Genomic DNA, 20,714 nt, shown 5'->3' on the forward strand with positions numbered 1-20,714 from the left:
TAAAGTTTCTCTTTAAAATAGGAAAGAAGACATGGTTATACAGGTGCTGTGAACTGATCCCAGAAAGAATTTAGAGTTTATCTTTTTGAGGTATTGGTTCTTAGGGAAAATATTCACCCGTAACAATGTGGATAGTATTAACTTACTCAGTGTTATATTATGTGGCCTCAGGAACAGTTTCATACAACACAGTCAAGTACTTATTAAGCATTGTATAAGATCTGGTCTCTTACGTTTTTTTTTTGGTCTCTTTTTGATGTGAAAATAAAATTAGAAGATTTTAGAGCAAGAAGGATTTTGAGATGATTTGGTGACGTCTCTGCATTATGTAGGTTGAGGAGACAGACCCAGAGAGTGACCTGCCCTGTGTGGCGCTAGCTAGGAGCAGCACCAGGACAGAAACCCTTATCTCCTAATCTTTCCACAGCCCCGTTCTGCCCATCCTTATACTGAGATTTCAGCTGTCTTTGAAATTTAGATTTTCTGCTCTAGGTCTAGATTTCGAATAGCTATTAGTACATATTTCCTCTGTTTTTCAACAAACATCATTTCGAAATTAGTATCCTCATTTTCCCCCTTGACCACTTGTAAGAATTGGCTTTACTTGTTCCCTGTTAAACTGATTTGACAGTAAATTGAAATCTGTCTTTAACAGTGGTAATAATTTAGGAGCTTCTTTCAACATGAGGCACAAACCATGATCTGAAATAGAAGTTCTACTTGGTCAAAGACTAAATGAAACGTGTCCCCTTTGCAGGCGTTCCAGAAGTAGAGAGAGAGATAGAAGTCGAGAACGAAGAAGATCTCGAAGTCGGGACAGGAGACGTTCAAGGAGTAGAAGCCGAGGCCGAAGATCCCGATCTTCCAGTCCTGGCAATAAAAGCAAGAAAGCTGAGAATAGGTAATGTTAACATTGGCTGTATCTATCATGCAGGTTGGGAACTCTCTTCCCTACACTTTTAAAAAAAAACCCTTGTAAATGCTGAATTTGGCTGCTACCATGAGCTATTAGCTTAATTTCATTTCAATAAGTTATAAAGCTTGTAGTGCTTTTAGGAGATACCTAAATTCTGTTAGTTTGAATACTCATAATGCATTATTCCTTCATTTAATACCTACTGTTAATGATCAGAAGTACATTTTATATACATCTTTGCGGGAACTGTGTTTTTTTCTTTGAGGGTATTTTCTTAATGTTTCTACTGTTTGACAAATAACATTTTTACATTGCTGAACTGCTATTCATAATGGGTGAACTTTGCTTGTGTAAGTTAAATCTACATGTTTCCTTAAGATGTTAGTACCATTCAATTTTGAGATATTAGTTATATCTATTAGACGTAATATGTTTACTCTATATTTCTCTTGTTAATGCTTTGTTCTTTGCCTATTACTGTTTCTAAAGTGGTGTCCTGGCATATATAGCTTTGTTTCTGTTTTCTTCATATTGGTTATGAAGATTTTTTCCTCATTTATTTACTTTATAAATTTTACTTTTGTTTTATCAGGTCAGTGTTATAATGCCCATTGGGATAATTTTAAATTTAAAATATAAATTCAGAGAAATGAATGAAATATAAACATGCAGCTTACTAAGTATAAAGCAAGATTCATGTAACCACCACCAAAGTTAAGAAATAGAACATTATCTGTATCCCCCTGGAAACCCTACATGTCCCTTCGCTAACCCAGCTTTCTATTTGCCTAGATAAAATCACTGCTGACTTTAGTGTTAGTAATGTCCTAATTGTTTCTTTATAAATGGAAAAAGAATAATTTAGGTTTATGTGTTTTTTGATTTTATGTGAATGAGTCATGTCTTCTGTGTTTTTGCTAAACCTTGGGAGTTAACTCTGTTGCTCATAACAGTTTATTTTATTGCTGAACCAGTATCCTGTGGTATAAATATGTGTGCTCAGTCGTGTCTGACTCTTTGGGACCCCATGGATTGTAGCCTGCCAGGCTCCTCTATCCATGGAAGTTTCCAGGAAAGAATACTGAAACAGGTTGCCGTTTCCTCCTCCAGGGGATCTTGCTGAACCAGGGATGGAAGCTGGGTCTCTTGGGTCTCCTGCATTGGCAGGTGGATTCTTTCCCACTGAGCCATCTTGGAAGCCCCGTGATATAAATATACCACTTTATCCATTCTACTGAGATAGATGTTTGAGTTGTTTTAACTTTGAGGCTATTATGAACATTTTTGTATATATATCTTAGTATACATGTGTATGGGCTTCCATGGTGGCTCAGACAGTAAATAATCCACCTGCATTGCAGGAGACCCGAGTTCTAGAGTTAGACACCACTGAGTGATTAAGCATATTAGCATATACATGTGTATGAGTTCCCCTTGGGTGTACAGCTAGGAGTGAAGTTACATGGTCATAGAATAAACATAGCTTCACTTTAAGTAATCCCAAATGCTTTCCAAGGAGTATATACTAATTACACTTCCAGCAGTATATGAGAATTGTGTCCCTTCATACCCAGTATTAGGTATTGTCATTCCTTTACATTTTAATTTGATAGACATGTAATAAAAATATCATTATGGTATTAATTTGCTTTTCTTTGATTACTGGTGAAGTTGAACACCTTTCCATATGTTTTTTGGTCATTCAGATTTCTTCTTCTAAAGTACATGTTTAAAAAAATACATGTTTAATCTTTTTCTCATTTTTGTATTGGTTTCTCTTTTTAAAAAATTGATTTATAGAAGTTTTTGTTTTTAAATGTTCCAGATAATTGTCGTTTGTTTTATGAGTGGCAAGTATTTTACTCTGATTTATCTTTTTACTCTGTAATGATACTTTTGAGGAACAAAGACTTAGAAGGAAGAAACATTCATAAAATGAAGGCAGTTAATAAAAGGATGAGGAAAATCTGACAAGGGCAGTGTGAAAATTATAGGCTGTACTCAGTCTGAACATAAAAGATTAGCATGCTGCTTTTACCAGTACATCAAAAAGATAAGACAGATCATAAACTAATTGGGTTTATACCAGGAATGGAAAGTTGGTTTAACATTAGAAACTCTTATCAGTGTGATCCAAGATTCAAGGAGAAAAGCCATGGTTACTTAAGTAGATTCAGGAAAAGCATCTTATTAACTTCAACACACATTAATGTTTAAAAGTGATGGGCAAACGTGAATAGAAAAGTATTTAACAAACTGGTTATAAAATTAGGAAGCACTTTCAAAGAACAAAATATAAGGACTTTCACTACCAGGTGTCAAGGCTTGTCTATAAAGTTGTAGAAATCAAGAGTATGGCTTTATTGTAGGGGTAAACACATAGATTACTGAAACCTTATAAAGAACCTAGAATCAAATCTACACATATAAGATCATTTAATAAATGACTATGGTGACATCATAAATAGTGGGGAAACGTTTTTCCAATAAATGGTGTCAGGGATATTTGCTATCCTCTGATAAAATAGGACCGGCTACCTCCTTCTGTGCGCAGAAAGCATTCCCAAACAGATTAAAAACCAAATAAGATGGCAAAGCTATAAACTTTTTAGAAGTTTATGCTAGAGAATATCCTCTTTACCTCTGAGTATCTTCATCAAAATTGGAACAATTTCTGGATGCCTTATTTTTTAAGATTTATTTATTTATTATTTACGGCTATGCTGAGCCTTCGCTGCTCGTGGGCTTTCTCTGATTGCAACGAGCGGAGGCTCCTGTTTGTTGTGGTGTGCGGGCTTCTTGCTGCGGTGGCTTCTCCTGTTGTGGAGCACAGGCTCTAGATGCTGTGGCTTCTGTAGTGACGGCTCACAGGTATAGTTGTCCTGTGGCATGTGGGATCTTCCCCAAACCCATGTCCTCTTCATTGGCAGATGCATTCTTTACCACTGAGCCACCAGGGAAGTCCTCTTAAAAGCACCAATCATAAAGGAGGGGAAAGGTCAACTAATTTGATTATAGTACAATTAAGGAATTGAACTCATTTTTAGATGCCTTAAGTAAGGTCAAAATGCAAGCTTGTTGGGATTTGAAATATTATTACATATATCAGTTATCTTATAGACTGTTAATGTTTTGGTATAGTTCTCCATTTGTTACATTTTAAATTTCTTGTTTAAATTTTTGTAATTATTTTTACATGCTGTGTCCAATTTACCTTTGGTTAGTTTTCAGATATGGAGTAATATTTGCAGTTAGTGTTATGGGATTAATTCTTCATTGTATTTCCAAGTTGCTTATTAATGGTATATAAAAATTCAGCTGAGCCTTGGAAGTTTATTTCTTACTTAGAAAGTAAAACACAAGTCTTAAGTGTTTTAAAATGAATGTTTCCAAAAACAGATAGATGATGTCCCCCTCTCTCTTTTTTTCTTGGCAGGTCTAGATCCAAAGAGAAAACAGATAGTGGGGAAAGTTCTAAAGAGAAGAAAAAAGACAAAGATGACAAAGAGGATGAAAAAGAAAAGGATGCTGGTGTATGTTTACTAACATAAATAATAGTATAGTATTGAGTTTGTTTCTGTAGTGACTAGTTTTTGGTTTTAATGCTGTATGTTTTATTTTTAAGTAAATGATAGCAAATTTGTAAAATACGTATAAAATGATAGTTTTCCCCATGAAAACATTTTTCTGAAAGTTACATATCTATACACATTATCTACTTTAGTATATAAAATGTGATCATACTGTGTGCACTATTCTGTGACTTGATTTTTTGTTGCTTTTAAATTATGAATTACTTTATCAATATATATCAGTATATAAGGTCTTAAGAATAATAAATCACAGTATACAAAGATTCTGACTTAAGAAGTAGAATACCTTTCTTTTTCCTTTTGTTAAATGTTGGCTATCTTTATGTACCTGTTTACATAGGTATTGCTTGTTTTTAATGCCTGCATAGTGTTTTGTTGAAGAAAAGGTAAATGGGTATTTAGGCTGTCTGTAGTCCACAGTTAGAAGCAATGGTAGATTAATCCTAGTACACATGTGTTCTATGAATATAGTATAGGGTAAATTAATACCAGTAAAATAAATTACTCTGTCAGTGGGTATATAGCTTTCCCTCAGTATTGGAGGGGGATTGGTTACAGGACCCCTTTGGATAGCAAAACCTTCAGATGTTTAAGTCCTTTATATAAAATGACTTAGTATAACCATGGGTATCCTCTCTGCATAGGTTGTCATCTCTAGATCACTTATGATACCTAATATGATGTAGATGCTGTGTGAATCATTGTAAATACAATGTAAATCCTATGTGAGCGGTTGCCAGCCTAGGGCAAATTCAAGTTTTGATTTTGGGAACTTTCTGGAATTTTCTTTTCCTGCATATTTTTGATCCACTTAGTTGAATTTGGAGGATGAGGACTCAGATCCAGAGGGCTGGCTCTAAAGATTTAACATTTTGATCGATAGTGTCAAATTGCCCTCCACAAATATTGTGAAAATTAAGATTTTAGACGCGAAAATGTCTGTTTCCTCACATTCTTGCCAACATGGGTATTTTGAAATTTAATTTTTGCAAATGTTATAGGAGGTAATTGATATCTTGTTATTTTGAGTTGCATGTCTTTAAACATGAGTAAATAATGTAAACCAATAATTAAATAAGGCATTTTAAGTTTATTTACTATCTGCACTTTTCTTTGAATTGCCTATTCATATCTTTTGCCCATTTTACAATATATTATAGCTTCACTTCCTTTTTTTTTTGAGATCTAATTTTTTTTTTTAGTGGTTCTTTTTTTAAGGGAACTATTTGCTGAGCAGGTTATCTAAGAGATTAACACAAGAAGTCTGGAGGTCTGGTTTCTGATTTAGTTTCTACTGTGGAATGACTGGGTGACCTTGAGAAAAAAACATAAGCTTTCTGGGGCTCATCTTCAGAGAGTATGGAATTATGAAGGATGTAAATTCAGGGACACAGGTTTTGTTTGTTTAAGAAATAAATTTATTTTAAAAATATAAATATAACCATATTATAAAATACTTAGAAAGTCAGAAATAATTCTCTGTAATTCTAGATACCCAAATGCCATCATCATTGCAGTTTATTAGTATTTTCTTTGACGGTTTTTTTACATGTGTGTTTCTATACCTATTTATATAATTATAGCATGGACGGAGGAGCCTGGTAAGCTGCAGTCCACGGGCTTGCTAGGAGTTGGACAGGACTGAGCAACTTCACTTTCACTTTTCACTTTCACGCATTGGAGAAGGAAATGGCAACCCACTCCAGTGTTCTTGCCTGGAGAATCCCAGGGACAGGGGAGCCTGGTGGGCTGCCATCTATGGGGTCGCACAGAGTCGGACATGACTAAAGCAATTTACCAGCAGCAGCAGCAGCATGTATAAAATTTTGATATTAATTTGATATTTATTCAAGGACTTAATCTTTAAGTCCTTGATTATGACTGTGAAAATGATTTGTCTTTCCTTTGAAGAGTATTGTTGATAATCATGATACAAGCTTTAGAATGGCTGTTCCTAGGAAACTTAGACCTAAAGGCTAAAAGATCAGAACTTCTTAATGATGTTGATAAATAACTCATTTACTCACTTGTTTGAAATAGAAAATTGTGATAAAAAATCCTTCTCATGGAGGCAGTCTTGGAGAAGTTTAAAGGATTTACAGTTGAGAGTAATAATTAGGGAACTTTGCTTGCCAGTTCTTTTAGTTTCCACTTTGAGGGAGAAGTTGAATTCATATTTGCATATTGGTAGTAACTAAAGGGAGAGTAAGTTACAGTATTTGAAGTTTGTCTTTGGCTTCCCTGGTGGCTTGGGTGGTAAAGCGTCTGCTTACAATGCGGGATATCGGGGTACGATCCCTGGGTTGGGAAGATCCCCTGGAGAAGGAAATGGCAACCCCCTCCAGTATTCTTGCCTGGAAAATCCCGTGGACGGAGGAGCCTGGTAGGCTGCAGTCCACGGGGTCGCAAAGAGTCGGACATGACTGAGCGACTTCACTTTTCTGCTTTATTAGTTGAAGATACTTTTGATTGTGACTTCATTTTGTTAGTTTATTCCTTAATATATTAAAAAGATGTGTAATCTAAATCTGGTCAGAATTTAGGAGTTTTGTGTGGACACCTGTTTTTCCTTTTCTTTTTTTATACTTAGAAGAAGTTATTTGGAGTGTCACTAGAAGTAAAACTGTTGATCCTTATTCTCTTCTCTCTATTTTTTATTTTCACCCCAAGAACTTTGACCAGAATAAGCTAGAAGAAGAAATGAGAAAGAGAAAAGAAAGAGTAGAAAAATGGCGAGAAGAGCAACGTAAAAAGGCCATGGAAAACATAGGGGAACTGAAAAAGGAAATCGAAGAGATGAAACAAGGGAAGAAATGGAGTTTAGAAGATGATGATGGTATATTCATTTGTTTGCTAATAGCCTAAATAACAATTCATGTAGAATAGTCTAGGATTATAAGTGATAGACTATTGTTTATTGTGAAAAAATACACATAATGTTTACTATTTTAACCATTTTTAAGTGTACAGTTCAGTGATATTAAGCCAATTCACAGTGTTGTGCAGCCATCACCACTGTCCATTTCCAGAACTTTCCAAACAAAATTCCAAACAAAACTCTGCCTTATTCAACAGTATTCGTCATTCCAAACAAAAACTCTGCCTTATTCAACAGTAATTCTCTATCCTGCCTCCCCCTACCTCTTCATTTCTAATAACATCCAATCTACTTTCTGATTCTGTGAATTTACTCATTCTAGGTACCTTATATGAATGGAATTGTATAATATTTGTCTTGTGACTAGGCTTATTTTATTTAGCAAAGTGTTTTCAGGGTTCATCCATGTTGTAGTCTATATCATGATTTCCTTCCCTTTTAAGTCTGGTAGTATTACATTGTATGTATATACCACATTTTGTTTACCTATTCATTTGTTGTTGCATATATAAGTTGTTTCCATCTTTTGACTATTGTGAATAATGCTTCTGTGAGTATTGGTGTGTGCGTATCTGATTGAATACCAACTTTCAGTTCTTTTGGGTTTATACCTAGAAATGGAGTCACTAGATTTATTTTGAGGTTTTTCAATGCCCCTTTTCATATTACTTTAAAATTTTAATTGGAGAGTAGCGTTCAGTAAGGATCACTGATTTTACTTTAAGTGGAGAGTTGGATGCTTATGGGCAGTCAGTAAATAGCTCTTTAATTTTTTTACTTCAGATGTTAGTAGTGAGGGTAAGTTAAGGGCATGTTTCCAAGTCCTTCTGATTTTTTTCCTAAGTTAGAAGAGCAACATTTCCCCTGCACATCTTGATTATTTTTTTCTTTTTTAAATTATGAAAGTATGATAGTACATTTACAGGAGACTTGGAAAATACAGAAAAAAGTTACATATATTTCCACTATATATTACAGTTATTTTTTAAGTAGATAAATTAAGGTTTTTAGTTGGAGTTTCAGTGTCAAACTCTCAAAATTTGATGGAATGAATAGACAGAAAAGTAGAAGGATATAGTAGACCTCAAAAGCACTATGAAGAAAAGAACAAAAAAAAGCACTATGAACCAATTAAACATAATTAAGATTTATACAGTTTTCACACCAAAGCAGGATACAAATACTATTCAAGTTTCCATAGACTGTGAACCAGGGGACACTGGAACATATCCAGGGACATAAAGCAAAGTGTAAAAATTTCATAGTCTACAGGTATTAAAATCATACAGTCTGTTCTCTTATGGTGAAATTATGTTAGGAATCAATATCAGAAGATATTTGAAAATAACACACATATTTCAAGTGCAGTGTGACATTTACCAAGAGAGAACTTTGACATAATCATTGAAAGTCTCAATAAAGTTAAGAGACTGAAGAAACACAGAGAGTGATTGCAACGAAGAAAGCAATTAAATGAGAAATTAGTATCAAAATGAGAAATTACTATCGAGGATACTTTAAAAACTCCATGTATTTGGATAGAAAATGTCCACTTTTAAATGATGGTTGTATCTAAGAAATCATAATAAGGAAAATTAGAAAATATTTGTAGCAGAATAAAAATGAAAAGAGAATTTATCAGAATTTGTTGAATGCAGCTGAAGCTGTTCAAAGCAACTAAATGCAACTTCACAACTGATTTTGATGTGTAAGATGTTAAGTGGAATAATGAGATTTTATAGGAAAAGGGAATTTTGCTCCATTTTTTGGTGAAAATCCCTGTGAATTTTTCAGTTTCTGTGAAAGTTCAACAGGGTGTTTTGTTCTAAATAGATTAATGGCTTATGTCTTTAAATGGTGATGATGATGTTGTTCAGTCTCAGAGTTGTGTCTGACTCTGTGAGCCCATGGACTGCAACATACCAGGCTTCCCTGATGATAGTTATGCAAAAACATGAGATTGTTTTTCGGAGAAGGCAACGGCACTCCACTCCAGTACTCTTGCCTGGAAAATCCCATGGATGGAGGAGCCTGGTGGGCTGCAATATGCTATTAATTTTTTCTTCCTGTGATTAAAGAAAAGTGATTGAAAGAAGAGAAATAAACATATCCTTTTAGCAGCTTTTAGTTTTGCTTCTATTAGTGTAGTTGTAAAATAATACCAGATCACAGAAGTAATGATCTAAATACATATAACTGAAATCTTCCTCAAAAAAAAAAAGAAAAATAAAATAAAATAAAATAATACCAGAGATCCATTTTTTAGACGTATTAGTGCTTCTTCCTCTTTTCAATTTAATAATTTATCATTTATTTCTTTTATTATTAGTATTATTCAAAACTAATGCTTGTTTGATTTAAAACCTTGCCAGTATGAGTATTTGAACTGTATTGTGCCTGGGTTAGTTGATAAGGAAGGTATTTGGGTAGTTAAGAGAAAGGGCTTTAATAGGGGTGTGGTCTGATTGTGAAATAATCCCTTTTGAAACACATATTCAAAGTGTGTTCTGATATTTTAGATGATGAAGATGATCCTGCAGAGGCTGAAAAGGAAGGAAATGAAATGGAGGGTGAGGAGTTAGATCCATTAGATGCTTACATGGAAGAAGTGAAAGAGGAAGTAAAAAAGTTTAACATGAGAAGTGTGAAAGGTGGTGGGGGAAATGAAAAGGTATGGGATTTTTTTTCCTATTTTATTTTTAAAGATTATATTCCTAGTTGAATAACTTGAATTCATTGTTGCATTGACCTACTATTGGCTTGGATGGCTTTATAAAGTTAACGATTTTGTTTCCTTCTTTTTTTTTTTTAATTTTATTTTATTTTTAAACTTTACATAATTGTATTAGTTTTGCCAAATATCAAAATGAATCCGCCACAGGTATACATGTGTTCCCCATCCTGAACCCTCCTCCCTCCTCCCTCCCCATACCATCCCTCTGGGTCGTCCCAGTGCACTAGCCCCAAGCATCCAGTATCATGCATCGAACCTGGACTGGCAGCTCGTTTCTTACATGATATTTTACATGTTTCAATGTCATTCTCCCAAATCTTCCCACCCTCTCCCTCTCCCACAGAGTCCATAAGACTGTTTTATATATCAGTGTCTCTTTTGCTGTCTTGTACACCAGGTTATTGTTACCATCTTTCTAAATTCCATATATATGCGTTAGTATACTGTATTGGTGTTTTTCGTTCTGGCTTACTTCACTCTGTATAATAGGCTCCAGTTTCATCCACCTCATTAGAACTGATTCAAATGTATTCTTTTTAATGGCTGAGTAATACTCCATTGTGTATATGTACCATAGCTTTCTTATCCATTCATCTGCTGATGGACATCTAGGTTGCTTCCATGTCCTGGCTATTATAAACAGTGCTGCGATGAACATTGGGGTACACGTGTCTCTTTCCCTTCTGGTTTCCTCAGTGTGTATGCCCAGCAGTGGGATTGCTGGATCATAAGGCAGTTCTATTTCCAGTTTTTTAAGGACTCTCCACACTGTTCTCCATAGTGGCTGTACTAGTTTGCATTCCCACCAACAGTGTAAGAGGGTTCCCTTTTCTCCACACCCTCTCCAGCATTTATTATTTGTAGACTTTTGGATCGCAGCCATTCTGACTGGTTTTTGTTTCCTTCTGCATCTCAAAAGTGTCTGTACTTTTTCTGAAGAGCAGAGATACTAGCAAATTTTAACTGCAAATGTCCTTTTAGAAGTCATCATTACTATTATCATCTTTGTTTAGTGTTTTTGCTTGTTCTTTATCAGTAGGTCCTTTTCCAACACTCCCATCTTTTATACTCCTGATCCTCTTTAGTCTAGGTTTTCTTTTTCTTAATAGAATTTATTGACAAATTGTATAATTCAGTGTTGTGTTTGTTTGTTCCTTCTTCTAAAATCTTCCCAAGAGCAGTGATCTTTACCTGTTTTGTTTATTGATTCATCTTAAGATCCTGGGATAGTATTTGGTTTGTGGAATGAGTGAAAAGTACTATTTAGTAGTATTTTTTAAATATATTACATAATATTATATAAAATTACATACTACGTACCTAATTACCTGTGTATTAATGTGTTAGGAAATATAATGCTATTGTATTACATTTTTAAATTTAAGTAAGTAAGGAGAAAGTGGGCTACTGTTTGTTTTTGCATTAGTAGTCACTGACAACTAAGTTAATTCAAATTATAAATTATTACAGTTACCATTGTTTCATTTGGTTTATACTTTGTGTTTCAACTTTAGCAAAATATTTCACATTCTTTTTTTAGAAGTCTGGGCCAACAGTCACAAAAGTTGTCACAGTTGTCACAACCAAGAAAGCAGTCGTAGATTCTGATAAGAAGAAAGGTGAGCTAATGGAGAATGACCAGGATGCCATGGAGGTAATTCTTCTTTAATTTTTAACTTTGTTCATGATACCATAGAATGAAACAGCAGCCCACGCCAGTGTTCTTGCCTGGAGAATTCCATGGACAAGGCAGCCTAGTGGGCTGTGGTCCGTGGGATCACAGAGTCGGACACGACTGAGCACACAGCACATGATGCCATCCTATGAGTGTTTATAAGAAAGCATTGATGGAGGTGTGCTTTTCAGTTACGCAGTTTACTCTTAGGAGAAATTCTTGCTTTTCTCAACAGTATTGTAGCCAGATATCCAAACTAGTAGAACATTTTAACCTCTTTGACCTCTTGTATACCTGCTTTTTTTTTAAATTGAAGTATAGTTGATTTACAATATAGTGTTAGTTTCAAGTGTACAGCAAAGTGATTCAGTTATACACACACGTGTATTTTTAGATTCTTTTTCACTGTAAGTTATTACAAGATATTGCATGTAATTCCCTTTGAAAGTGTGAAAAGTGAAAATGTTAGTCATTCAGTATGTCTGACTCTTTGCTATCCCATGGACTGTAGCCCACCAGGCTCCTCTGTCCATGGATTTCTCCAGGCAAGAATACTAGAGTGGATAGCCATTCCCTTCTCGACAGGATCTTTCTGACCCAGGGATTGAACCCAGGTCTCTAGCGTTGTACAGTAAATCCTTGTTGCTTACTTTATGTATAGTAGTTTGTATCTGTTAATCCCACATTCCTAATTTATCCCTCCCCCTTCCTGTTCCCCTTTGGTAGCCAGAAGTTTGTTTTCTATGTCTGTGAGTCTGTTTCTGTTTTGAAAATAAATTCATTTGTATTACTTTTTTGATTCCACATTTAAGTGATATCATATGATATTTGTCTTTCTCTGACTTACTTCACATGGTATGATGTTCTCTAGGTTCATCTGTGTTGCTGCACACGGATAGGCCAAATTTTGATTCATCCTTGTCCCTCATCAGTACATCCCAGGCATAGAATAGGGAGAGAAGAAATGAAGTGACAGAATGAAATTTTTTACTATTAACATTCATTGTAATGATTTATATAGAGAAAACTATAGCAGAACTTCATTAAAGCTATGTTAGAATTAGTTTTTTGTTTTAGCTTTATATTGTTACTATAGCTTTCTATAATGGCAAAGAAAAAATAAGCTAAGTTAGAAAGTTCAGAAAATAAAAGAAGAGGAAAAGAATATTTTCTAGGAGTGGAACATTTTTAAAGTTAGAAATATTTCTTCCCATAGAAATATAGTAATAGATTTAGCTCTTAATTTTTCTCTTTTTGTTACAGTATTCTTCAGAGGAGGAAGAAGTTGATCTTCAGACAGCTCTTACAGGTTACCAGACAAAGCAGAGAAAGCTTCTAGAACCAGTGGATCATGGAAAAATTGAATATGAACCATTCAGAAAAAACTTCTATGTTGAAGTTCCAGAATTGGCAAAAATGTCTCTAGAGGGTAAAATTTGTTTATTCATTTATCGGTTATTTTGGGGATGGGGGAAATACACTTCACCTTGCTTGGGAGGCATGTTGATAGGCCTGTAAGTTGATGGGTGAGTAGGAGAAATGTGCCTGACTTACCTGGAGAAATGAGAGTGAACTAGAACATGAGAAATCATTCTGGAGAGTGAGACGACTACATCCACAATGATTAGAAATAGAAATTAGTGTGTTTTGGGAAACATTTTAAAAAAAAGAGCAAAAATTAGTTTGGCTTACGTGGTTGAGCTTTTTAGGGTTGAAAATACTCTTCATGTGAAGTTAGCAAGTAGAGTATTGTTACGTTTTTCTCTTATTTGAGAATTAGAAACCGATATGAAGCTGTGTGATATTGACGGAAAAAGCATGATATGGGCAACCCTTGCTTAAAGAACAAGTAGTTGTATTACTTGTGAATCACTGTTCTTTTATTGCTGTTAAAATTTAAGTCAAAATAACCAAATTGTAGAAATTGGGGTGTTTCTTTTGTTCCTAGTTGGTTGCAACAGTAATCACTTTGTCAGAGCTGTTCAGTGCATTGTCCTGGAGCTTTGATATGGAATTATCTTTGGGAACACTAAAAAAGAATTGATTCTTAATCTTACCATGCCTCATTGAAAAGTAGAGGGCACTAATAGAACAATATTTAAGAGTTTCTAATCTGGATTTTGTTTTGTAGAGGTGAATGTATTTCGGTTGGAAATGGAGGGCATTACTGTCAAGGGGAAAGGTTGCCCCAAACCAATTAAATCTTGGGTTCAGTGTGGAATTTCTATGAAGATCTTAAATTCTCTAAAAAAGTAAGTGTTGAGCGGTTGTCCACATTTTTCAATATCTTGCTACAGAAGATAACCTGTTACATACATTTTCACTCTAATGGAAAATACTGATTTTTGTTAAACAGCTTTCTCTAGATATGATTTACATACCATAAAGTTTACCCTTTGGTTTACGATTTTCATTATATTTATGAAGTTGTGTAGTCATTACCATAATCTAATTTTAGAACATTTTCATCAAACCCAAAAGAGGCCTGGATCTATTAGTATTCATTTTTCTCTCTTCTACACACAAGGCAGTCTCTTACCTACTACTTTTTATAGATTTGTGTATTCTGGACATTTCATATAAATTAGATCGTACTTATATATAGTCCTTTGTGACTGGCTTCTTCCAATTAGCATAGTATTTTCAAATATTTCTACATCATCCATGATGTAGAATGTCTGAGTACTTCATTCCTTTTTGCCAAATAAAAATCTCATTATATGGATATACATTTTGGAAAACTTACAGTGTGAGAGCCTAAAGATCACCACAGTCCTTACTGTTGTCTTCCTATGGTTTGCTTTTTAAGGCATGGTTATGAAAAGCCCACGCCAATCCAAACCCAGGCGATTCCTGCGATAATGTCTGGACGAGATTTGATTGGTATTGCCAAGACAGGAAGTGGAAAGACCATTGCCTTTCTGTTGCCCATGTTTAGACACATCATGGATCAGAGGTCTTTAGAAGAAGGAGAGGGGCCAATAGGTACAGTTCCTTTCATTAAACTATTTTTTCAGATAACAACTTTGTCAGTTAATCAGAAAGACCTGATGCTTTGTAATAAGTGTAACAATAAAGATGTCTTTATGTACAGTTCCTCTATAAATTTGGCACTTTGGGGCTGATTTCCCCTTACCAGCAGGTGGAGTGAGACTCTTCAGAGCTCTGGAGTGACATCTCAGAAGTACAAAAACAGCCTCTCCTGGCACAGCTCAATTTTTAAACTCTGACTCGGCAGGTAGAATCCTCGTGCATCTATCTGTTTATGTTGAGGTTTGTTCTTAGCCCATATGAGTGGATCTATAAACTCAACATAGAAGATTGCAGGGAAGTGTATTTTTGTTTTTGTTTTTTTTGGCCTTAAAAGGCTGTAGTGCCAGTGTTTGATTCAGGATTAGGTCTTCAGATTCAGTTTTCTTGATTCATTTGGCAGAGATCTCTTCTCCAAATTTGAATAGGGTTTTGGAAAGTTGTTCAGCACCTCTCTTGGCAACAGAGGGCACAGTATGTCTCTCCTCTGTCTGTGCCCCTCAGACCCAGGTTGTTTCCGGAAGCCACGGCATGGCTCTGCAGCACAGTGAGTCACTTGATTATCTTTGCTCTGTGATTTGCAGTTGAGACTGATTTGCATTCTTTTCAACCAAGTATTTTCCTCATGGTTGAGTAAGGCATTTAACTCTGATTTATCTTCCTATAGCATGTTCTTAAAATCTACTTAAAATTATCCTTCACCACAGTCTCTGCTATTATAAAACTTTTGAAATAGGATTTTCAGAGGTACATAAAACAAATTAAAACAAAAATTAGACTAAGCTCTGAACTTGATTGCAGAGGTTAAATTTAACACTTTAAAGATTAGCCTTAAGAATTTTGGTGGTTAGGCTTTTGACATATTTATCTTTTCAGCTGTCATCATGACTCCAACTCGAGAACTGGCTTTACAGATTACTAAAGAATGTAAGAAGTTTTCAAAGACCTTGGGCCTTAGAGTGGTCTGTGTTTATGGAGGAACAGGAATCAGTGAGCAGGTAGATATAAAAGGAACATTCAGTTTTTTTTGGTTTTTTGGAATTGAATGATTTAATAATGTAGAAGTGATTGTTTTAGTGTTTTCTATAATGATTGCTTCTAAAATCTTAAAAAGAAATGTGATAATAAGAATGAATTATGTTAAAGTTATATTTTAGAATTTTTGAGTCATTTTTGTATCTTAGCTTTACCATGCTTCTTCGCCTTTCCCTCCTCAAGGAAGCAGATAGTTTTTTCATTTTACAGGTGTTCAGAAAGGTTAAGTTGACCGAAGTCTTTAACTTAAAAAGACTTTGTCCTAGAACCGAGGTGTTACGATTTGTGGACCAGCATTTATTCTTTAATCTAAGTGACATCTTTAAAAGGTGGTGTTGAGTGTGATATACTAATATCAGAGTTGCATTTGCATTCCTAAATGATTTTAGGGAGAATTATTTAAACATACCTTCATTGACTCCAATCTTTAGCTTGGCATTTTTCTGAGTGTCTTCTAAAGAATGATAGCCATCAGGTATTTTGCTTTAACTAGAAGAATGATAGCCATCAGATATTTTGCTTTAACTAGAAGAAGGAAAAAAAAGCTGGTCAGATTAAGTTTTGCAAAATTAAATCTTTCCTGCAAGACTGCATAGTTGTGAAAAGCTAGTGCATATTGTGATGCTGGCAAAAGGAATAAATGACATTTTCTGAGCATATTTAACCTGAAACCCTTCTTAAGGACTTAATTTTCTCAGATTTTTAGATACATTTTGGGAATATTTGCTTTTGTTATCCCAGTGCTATTTTTAAACGTTGCACTTAGTTTTCTGAGTTTATCTTTGTCAATTTTTTTTGGCCATAAACTATAGTTAAGAAATACAGTTACTAAGTAAGCTGGTACATGCCTGCATACTTAAATAGAAGTCAGAGTTTTATGATATCTTACATAGTTTGGTGTTTTCCATTTTACTTTGTTTCAAAAACAGTTTGTGACTTAAACTGATTTCGTAATTCATTAATGGAAACAACTCTGAATTTGAAAACCATTGACCTATTACATTTCTTTACTTAGTGCTCTCGTGTTCCTTCCTTGGTTTTGAGGAATCTTGTCAAATTAAAATTGGTAAAATTCTATGATTTTCATTGATTTCAGAGTTATAGCACCATGTGGTCTTGTTCCTTGTGGTCTTGCTGCTACCTATCCCTTTAGTACTTGGATGCAATCTCAAAAACGACAGAATGATCTCTGTTTATTTCCAAGGCAAACCATTCAATATCACGGTAATCCAAGTCTATGCCCCAACCAGTAACGCTGAAGGAGCTGAAGTTGAACGGTTCTGTGAAGACCTACAAGACCTTTTAGCACTAACACCCAAAAAAGATGTCCTTTTCATTATAGGGGACTGGAATGCAAAAGTAGGAAGTCAAGAAACACCTGGAGTAACAGGCAAATTTGGCCTTGGAATACAGAATGAAGCAGGAAAAGACTAATAGAGTTTTGCCAAGAAAATGCACTGGTCATAACAAACACCCTCTTCCAACAACACAAGAGAAGACTCTATACATGGACATCACTGGTCAACACTGAAATCAGATTGATTATATTCTTTGCAGCCAAAGATGGAGAAGCTCTATACAGTCAGCAAAAACAAGACCAGGAGCTGACTGTGGCTCAGACCATGAACTCCTTATTGCCAAATTCAGACTTAAATGGAAGAAAGTAGGGAAAACCACTAGACCATTCAGGTATGACCTAAATCAAATCCCTTATGATTATACAGTGTAAGTGAGACATAGATTTAAGGGCCTAGATCTGATCGATAGAGTGCCTGATGAACTATGGAATGAGGTTCGTGACATTGTACAGGAGACAGGGATCAAGACCATCCCCATGGAAAAGAAATGCAAAAAAGCAAAATGGCTGTCTGGGGAGGCCTTACAAATAGCTGTGAAAAGAAGAGAAGTGAAAAGCAAAGGAGAAAAGGAAAGATATAAGCATCTGAATGCAGAGTTCCAAAGAATAGCAAAAAGAGATAGAAAGCCTTCTTCAGCGATTAATGCAAAGAAATAGAGGAAAACAACAGAATGGGAAAGACTAGGGATCTCTTCAAGAAAATCAGCGATACCAAGAGAACATTTCATGCAAAGATGGGCTCGATAAAGGGCAGAAATGGTATGGACCTAACAGAAGCAGAAGATGTTAAGAAGAGACGGCAAGAATACACAGAAGAACTGTACAAAAAAGATCTTCATGACCCAGATAATCACGATGGTGTGATCACGGACCTAGAGCCAGACATCCTGGAATGTGAAGTCAAGTGGGCCTTAGAAAGCATCACTATGAACAAAGCTATTGGAGGTGATGGAATTCCAGTTGAGCTATTTCAAATCCTGAAAGATGATGCTGTGAAAGTGCTGCACTCAATATGCCAGCAAATTTGGAAAACTCAGCAGTGGCCACAGGACTGGAAAAGGTCAGTTTTCATTCCAATCCCAAAGAAAGGCAATGCCAAAGAATGCTCAAACTACCACACAATTGCACTCATCTCACACGCTAGTAAAGTAATGCTCAAAATTCTCCAAGCCAGGCTTCAGCAATATGTGAACCGTGAACTTCCAGATGTTCAAGCTGGTTTTAGAAAAGGCAGAGGAACCAGAGATCAAATTGCCAACATCCACTGGATCATGGGAAAAGCCAGAGAGTTCCAGAAAAGCATCTATTTCTGCTTTATTGACTATGCCAAAGCCTTTGACTGTGTGGATCACAATAAACTGTGGAAAATTCTTCAAGAGATGGGAATACCAGACCACCTGATCTGCCTCTTGAGAAATTTGTATGCAGGTCAGGAAGCAACAGTTAGAACTGGACATGGAACAACAGACTGGTTCCAAATAGGAAAAGGAGTACGTCAAGGCTGTATATTGTCACCCTGCTTATTTAACTTATATGCAGAGTACATCATGAGAAACGCTGGACTGGAAGAAGCACAAGCTGGAATCAAGATTGCCGGGAGAAATATCAATAACCTCAGATATGTAGATGACACCACCCTTATGGCAGAAAGTGAAGAGGAACTCAGAAGCCTCTTGATGAAAGTGAAAGTGGAGAGTGAAAAGGTTGGCTTAAAGCTCAACATTCAGAAAACGAAGATCATGGCATCCGGTCCCATCACTAATGGGAAATAGATGGGGAAATAGTGCTAACAGTGTCAGACTTTATTTTTCTGGGCTCCAAAATCACTGCAGATGGTGACTGCAGCCATGAAAGTAAAAGACCCTTACTCCTTGGAAGGAAACTTATGACCAACCTAGATAGCATATTCAAAAGCAGAGACATTACTTTGCCAACAAAGGTCCGTCTAGTCAAGGCTATGGTTTTTACAGTGGTCATGTATGGATGTGAAAGTTGGACTGTGAAGAAGGCTTAGTGCCGAAGAATTGAGGCTTTTGAACTGTGGTGTTGGAGAAGACTCTTGAGAGTCCCTTGGACTGCAAGGAGATCCAACCAGTCCATTCTGAAGGAGATCAGCCCTGGGATTTCTTTGGAAGGAATGATGCTAAAGCTGAAACTCCAGTACTCTGGCCACCTCATGCGAAGAGCTGACTCACTGGAAAAGACTCTGATGCTGGGAGGGATTGGGGGCAGGAGGAGAAGGGGACGACAGAGGATGAGATGGCTGGATGGCATCACTGACTCGATGGACGTGAGTCTGAGTGAACTCCGGGAGTTGGTGATGGACAGGGAGGCCTGGCGTGCTGCGATTCATGGGGTCGCAAAGAGTCGGACACGACTGAGGGACTGATCTGATCTGATCTGATTCCTTTAGTAGTTCTCCCACATTCCAAAGAATTAAGTAAGAGGCTTTGATACCTTCTAATTAGACCTGACTATCTTATTGGGCAGTATTTTGAAGTCTGTGAAGAGGCATTAGTGATAAATAGAGTATAAAATTTCATCTTTTTTTATTAGATTGCTGAGCTGAAAAGAGGTGCTGAAATTATTGTTTGTACACCTGGTCGAATGATTGACATGTTAGCAGCTAATAGTGGTAAGTTGGGGATAGGTTTTTGTTTTTGTTTTTATTTATTTATTTACTTTTTGGTTGTCTTTTCTCCTTTTTGAATTATGTACATTTCTGTTAAATCAAAGCAGATACAAGAAACCACCAAAGGGTTTCTTTCTACATTTCTTCTTAAAGCTGTAATATCTTAAAATTTGTATTGTAACAAGCTTATTGTTGCAAGTGTTCATAATAATATTTTTGCAGTGTAATTAAAATTTTTTTGACAACCAATCCATCTGATGTATTGTTTTTTTTAAAGCCTTAACGCAAATTCTTAATCTGATTTTGGCCTACCTTTGCATTTGAAAGGGTAGGGGACTGTGTTTTTTTAATTGTACAATTTAAATTTTTTCTCCTTAGGAACTAGTATTTTCTTACAATACTAGATAAATTAAGATATTGCAGCTTCAAGGACATTTATCTTTTGTAAATATTGCATGTTTTTAGCTCAAATATTGTGCTTTGTTAAATTATTCCCTATCAAAACTGTTACTAAACTGTTGACATTATTTAACTTCTGTGGAGAAAGGCCCTTCAAGATTTATAGAACTGGGCTTCCGAGACTTAAACCATCAAAGGTAGGTAATTTAAAGCTGTTCCCAATCGTGCGAAACTAATTGGGGCTGCACAAGTTAGTATGGAGTACTTAAATATTAGAAAGCATTTATTTTGGCACATTTCTGTTGTTTTGAAGAAAATGCTTTCAAAGGTTTCCATTGTATATTCAGTATATATATAGTAGAGTATTTAAAACTTTGAGTAGTGCATGTTTCTAATAGCATTTTGCTTGGATTTCTGTGTTCATTTAATTCTAATTCTACATAAAGTTGGTAAAGTGATACTGAT

General features: G+C 35.5%; 1 protein-coding gene across 1 annotated transcript in view; it reads left to right on the plus strand.

The window, feature by feature from the left end:
• Positions 1–20,714, plus strand: part of DDX46 (DEAD-box helicase 46) — a 68,462-nt gene that overhangs the window by 3,231 nt on the left and 44,517 nt on the right. The window contains exons 3-12 of the mRNA XM_061423532.1: positions 758–901; positions 4,353–4,449; positions 7,180–7,345; positions 9,907–10,058; positions 11,662–11,775; positions 13,060–13,225; positions 13,928–14,048; positions 14,606–14,781; positions 15,703–15,824; positions 19,775–19,853. Coding sequence (XP_061279516.1) covers positions 758–901; positions 4,353–4,449; positions 7,180–7,345; positions 9,907–10,058; positions 11,662–11,775; positions 13,060–13,225; positions 13,928–14,048; positions 14,606–14,781; positions 15,703–15,824; positions 19,775–19,853 — 1,337 coding nt within the window. The remainder of the gene's footprint in view (positions 1–757; positions 902–4,352; positions 4,450–7,179; positions 7,346–9,906; positions 10,059–11,661; positions 11,776–13,059; positions 13,226–13,927; positions 14,049–14,605; positions 14,782–15,702; positions 15,825–19,774; positions 19,854–20,714) is intronic.

This window comes from Bos javanicus, chromosome 7 (genome assembly GCF_032452875.1).
Source record: "Bos javanicus breed banteng chromosome 7, ARS-OSU_banteng_1.0, whole genome shotgun sequence".
Taxonomy (NCBI): Eukaryota; Metazoa; Chordata; class Mammalia; order Artiodactyla; family Bovidae; genus Bos; species Bos javanicus.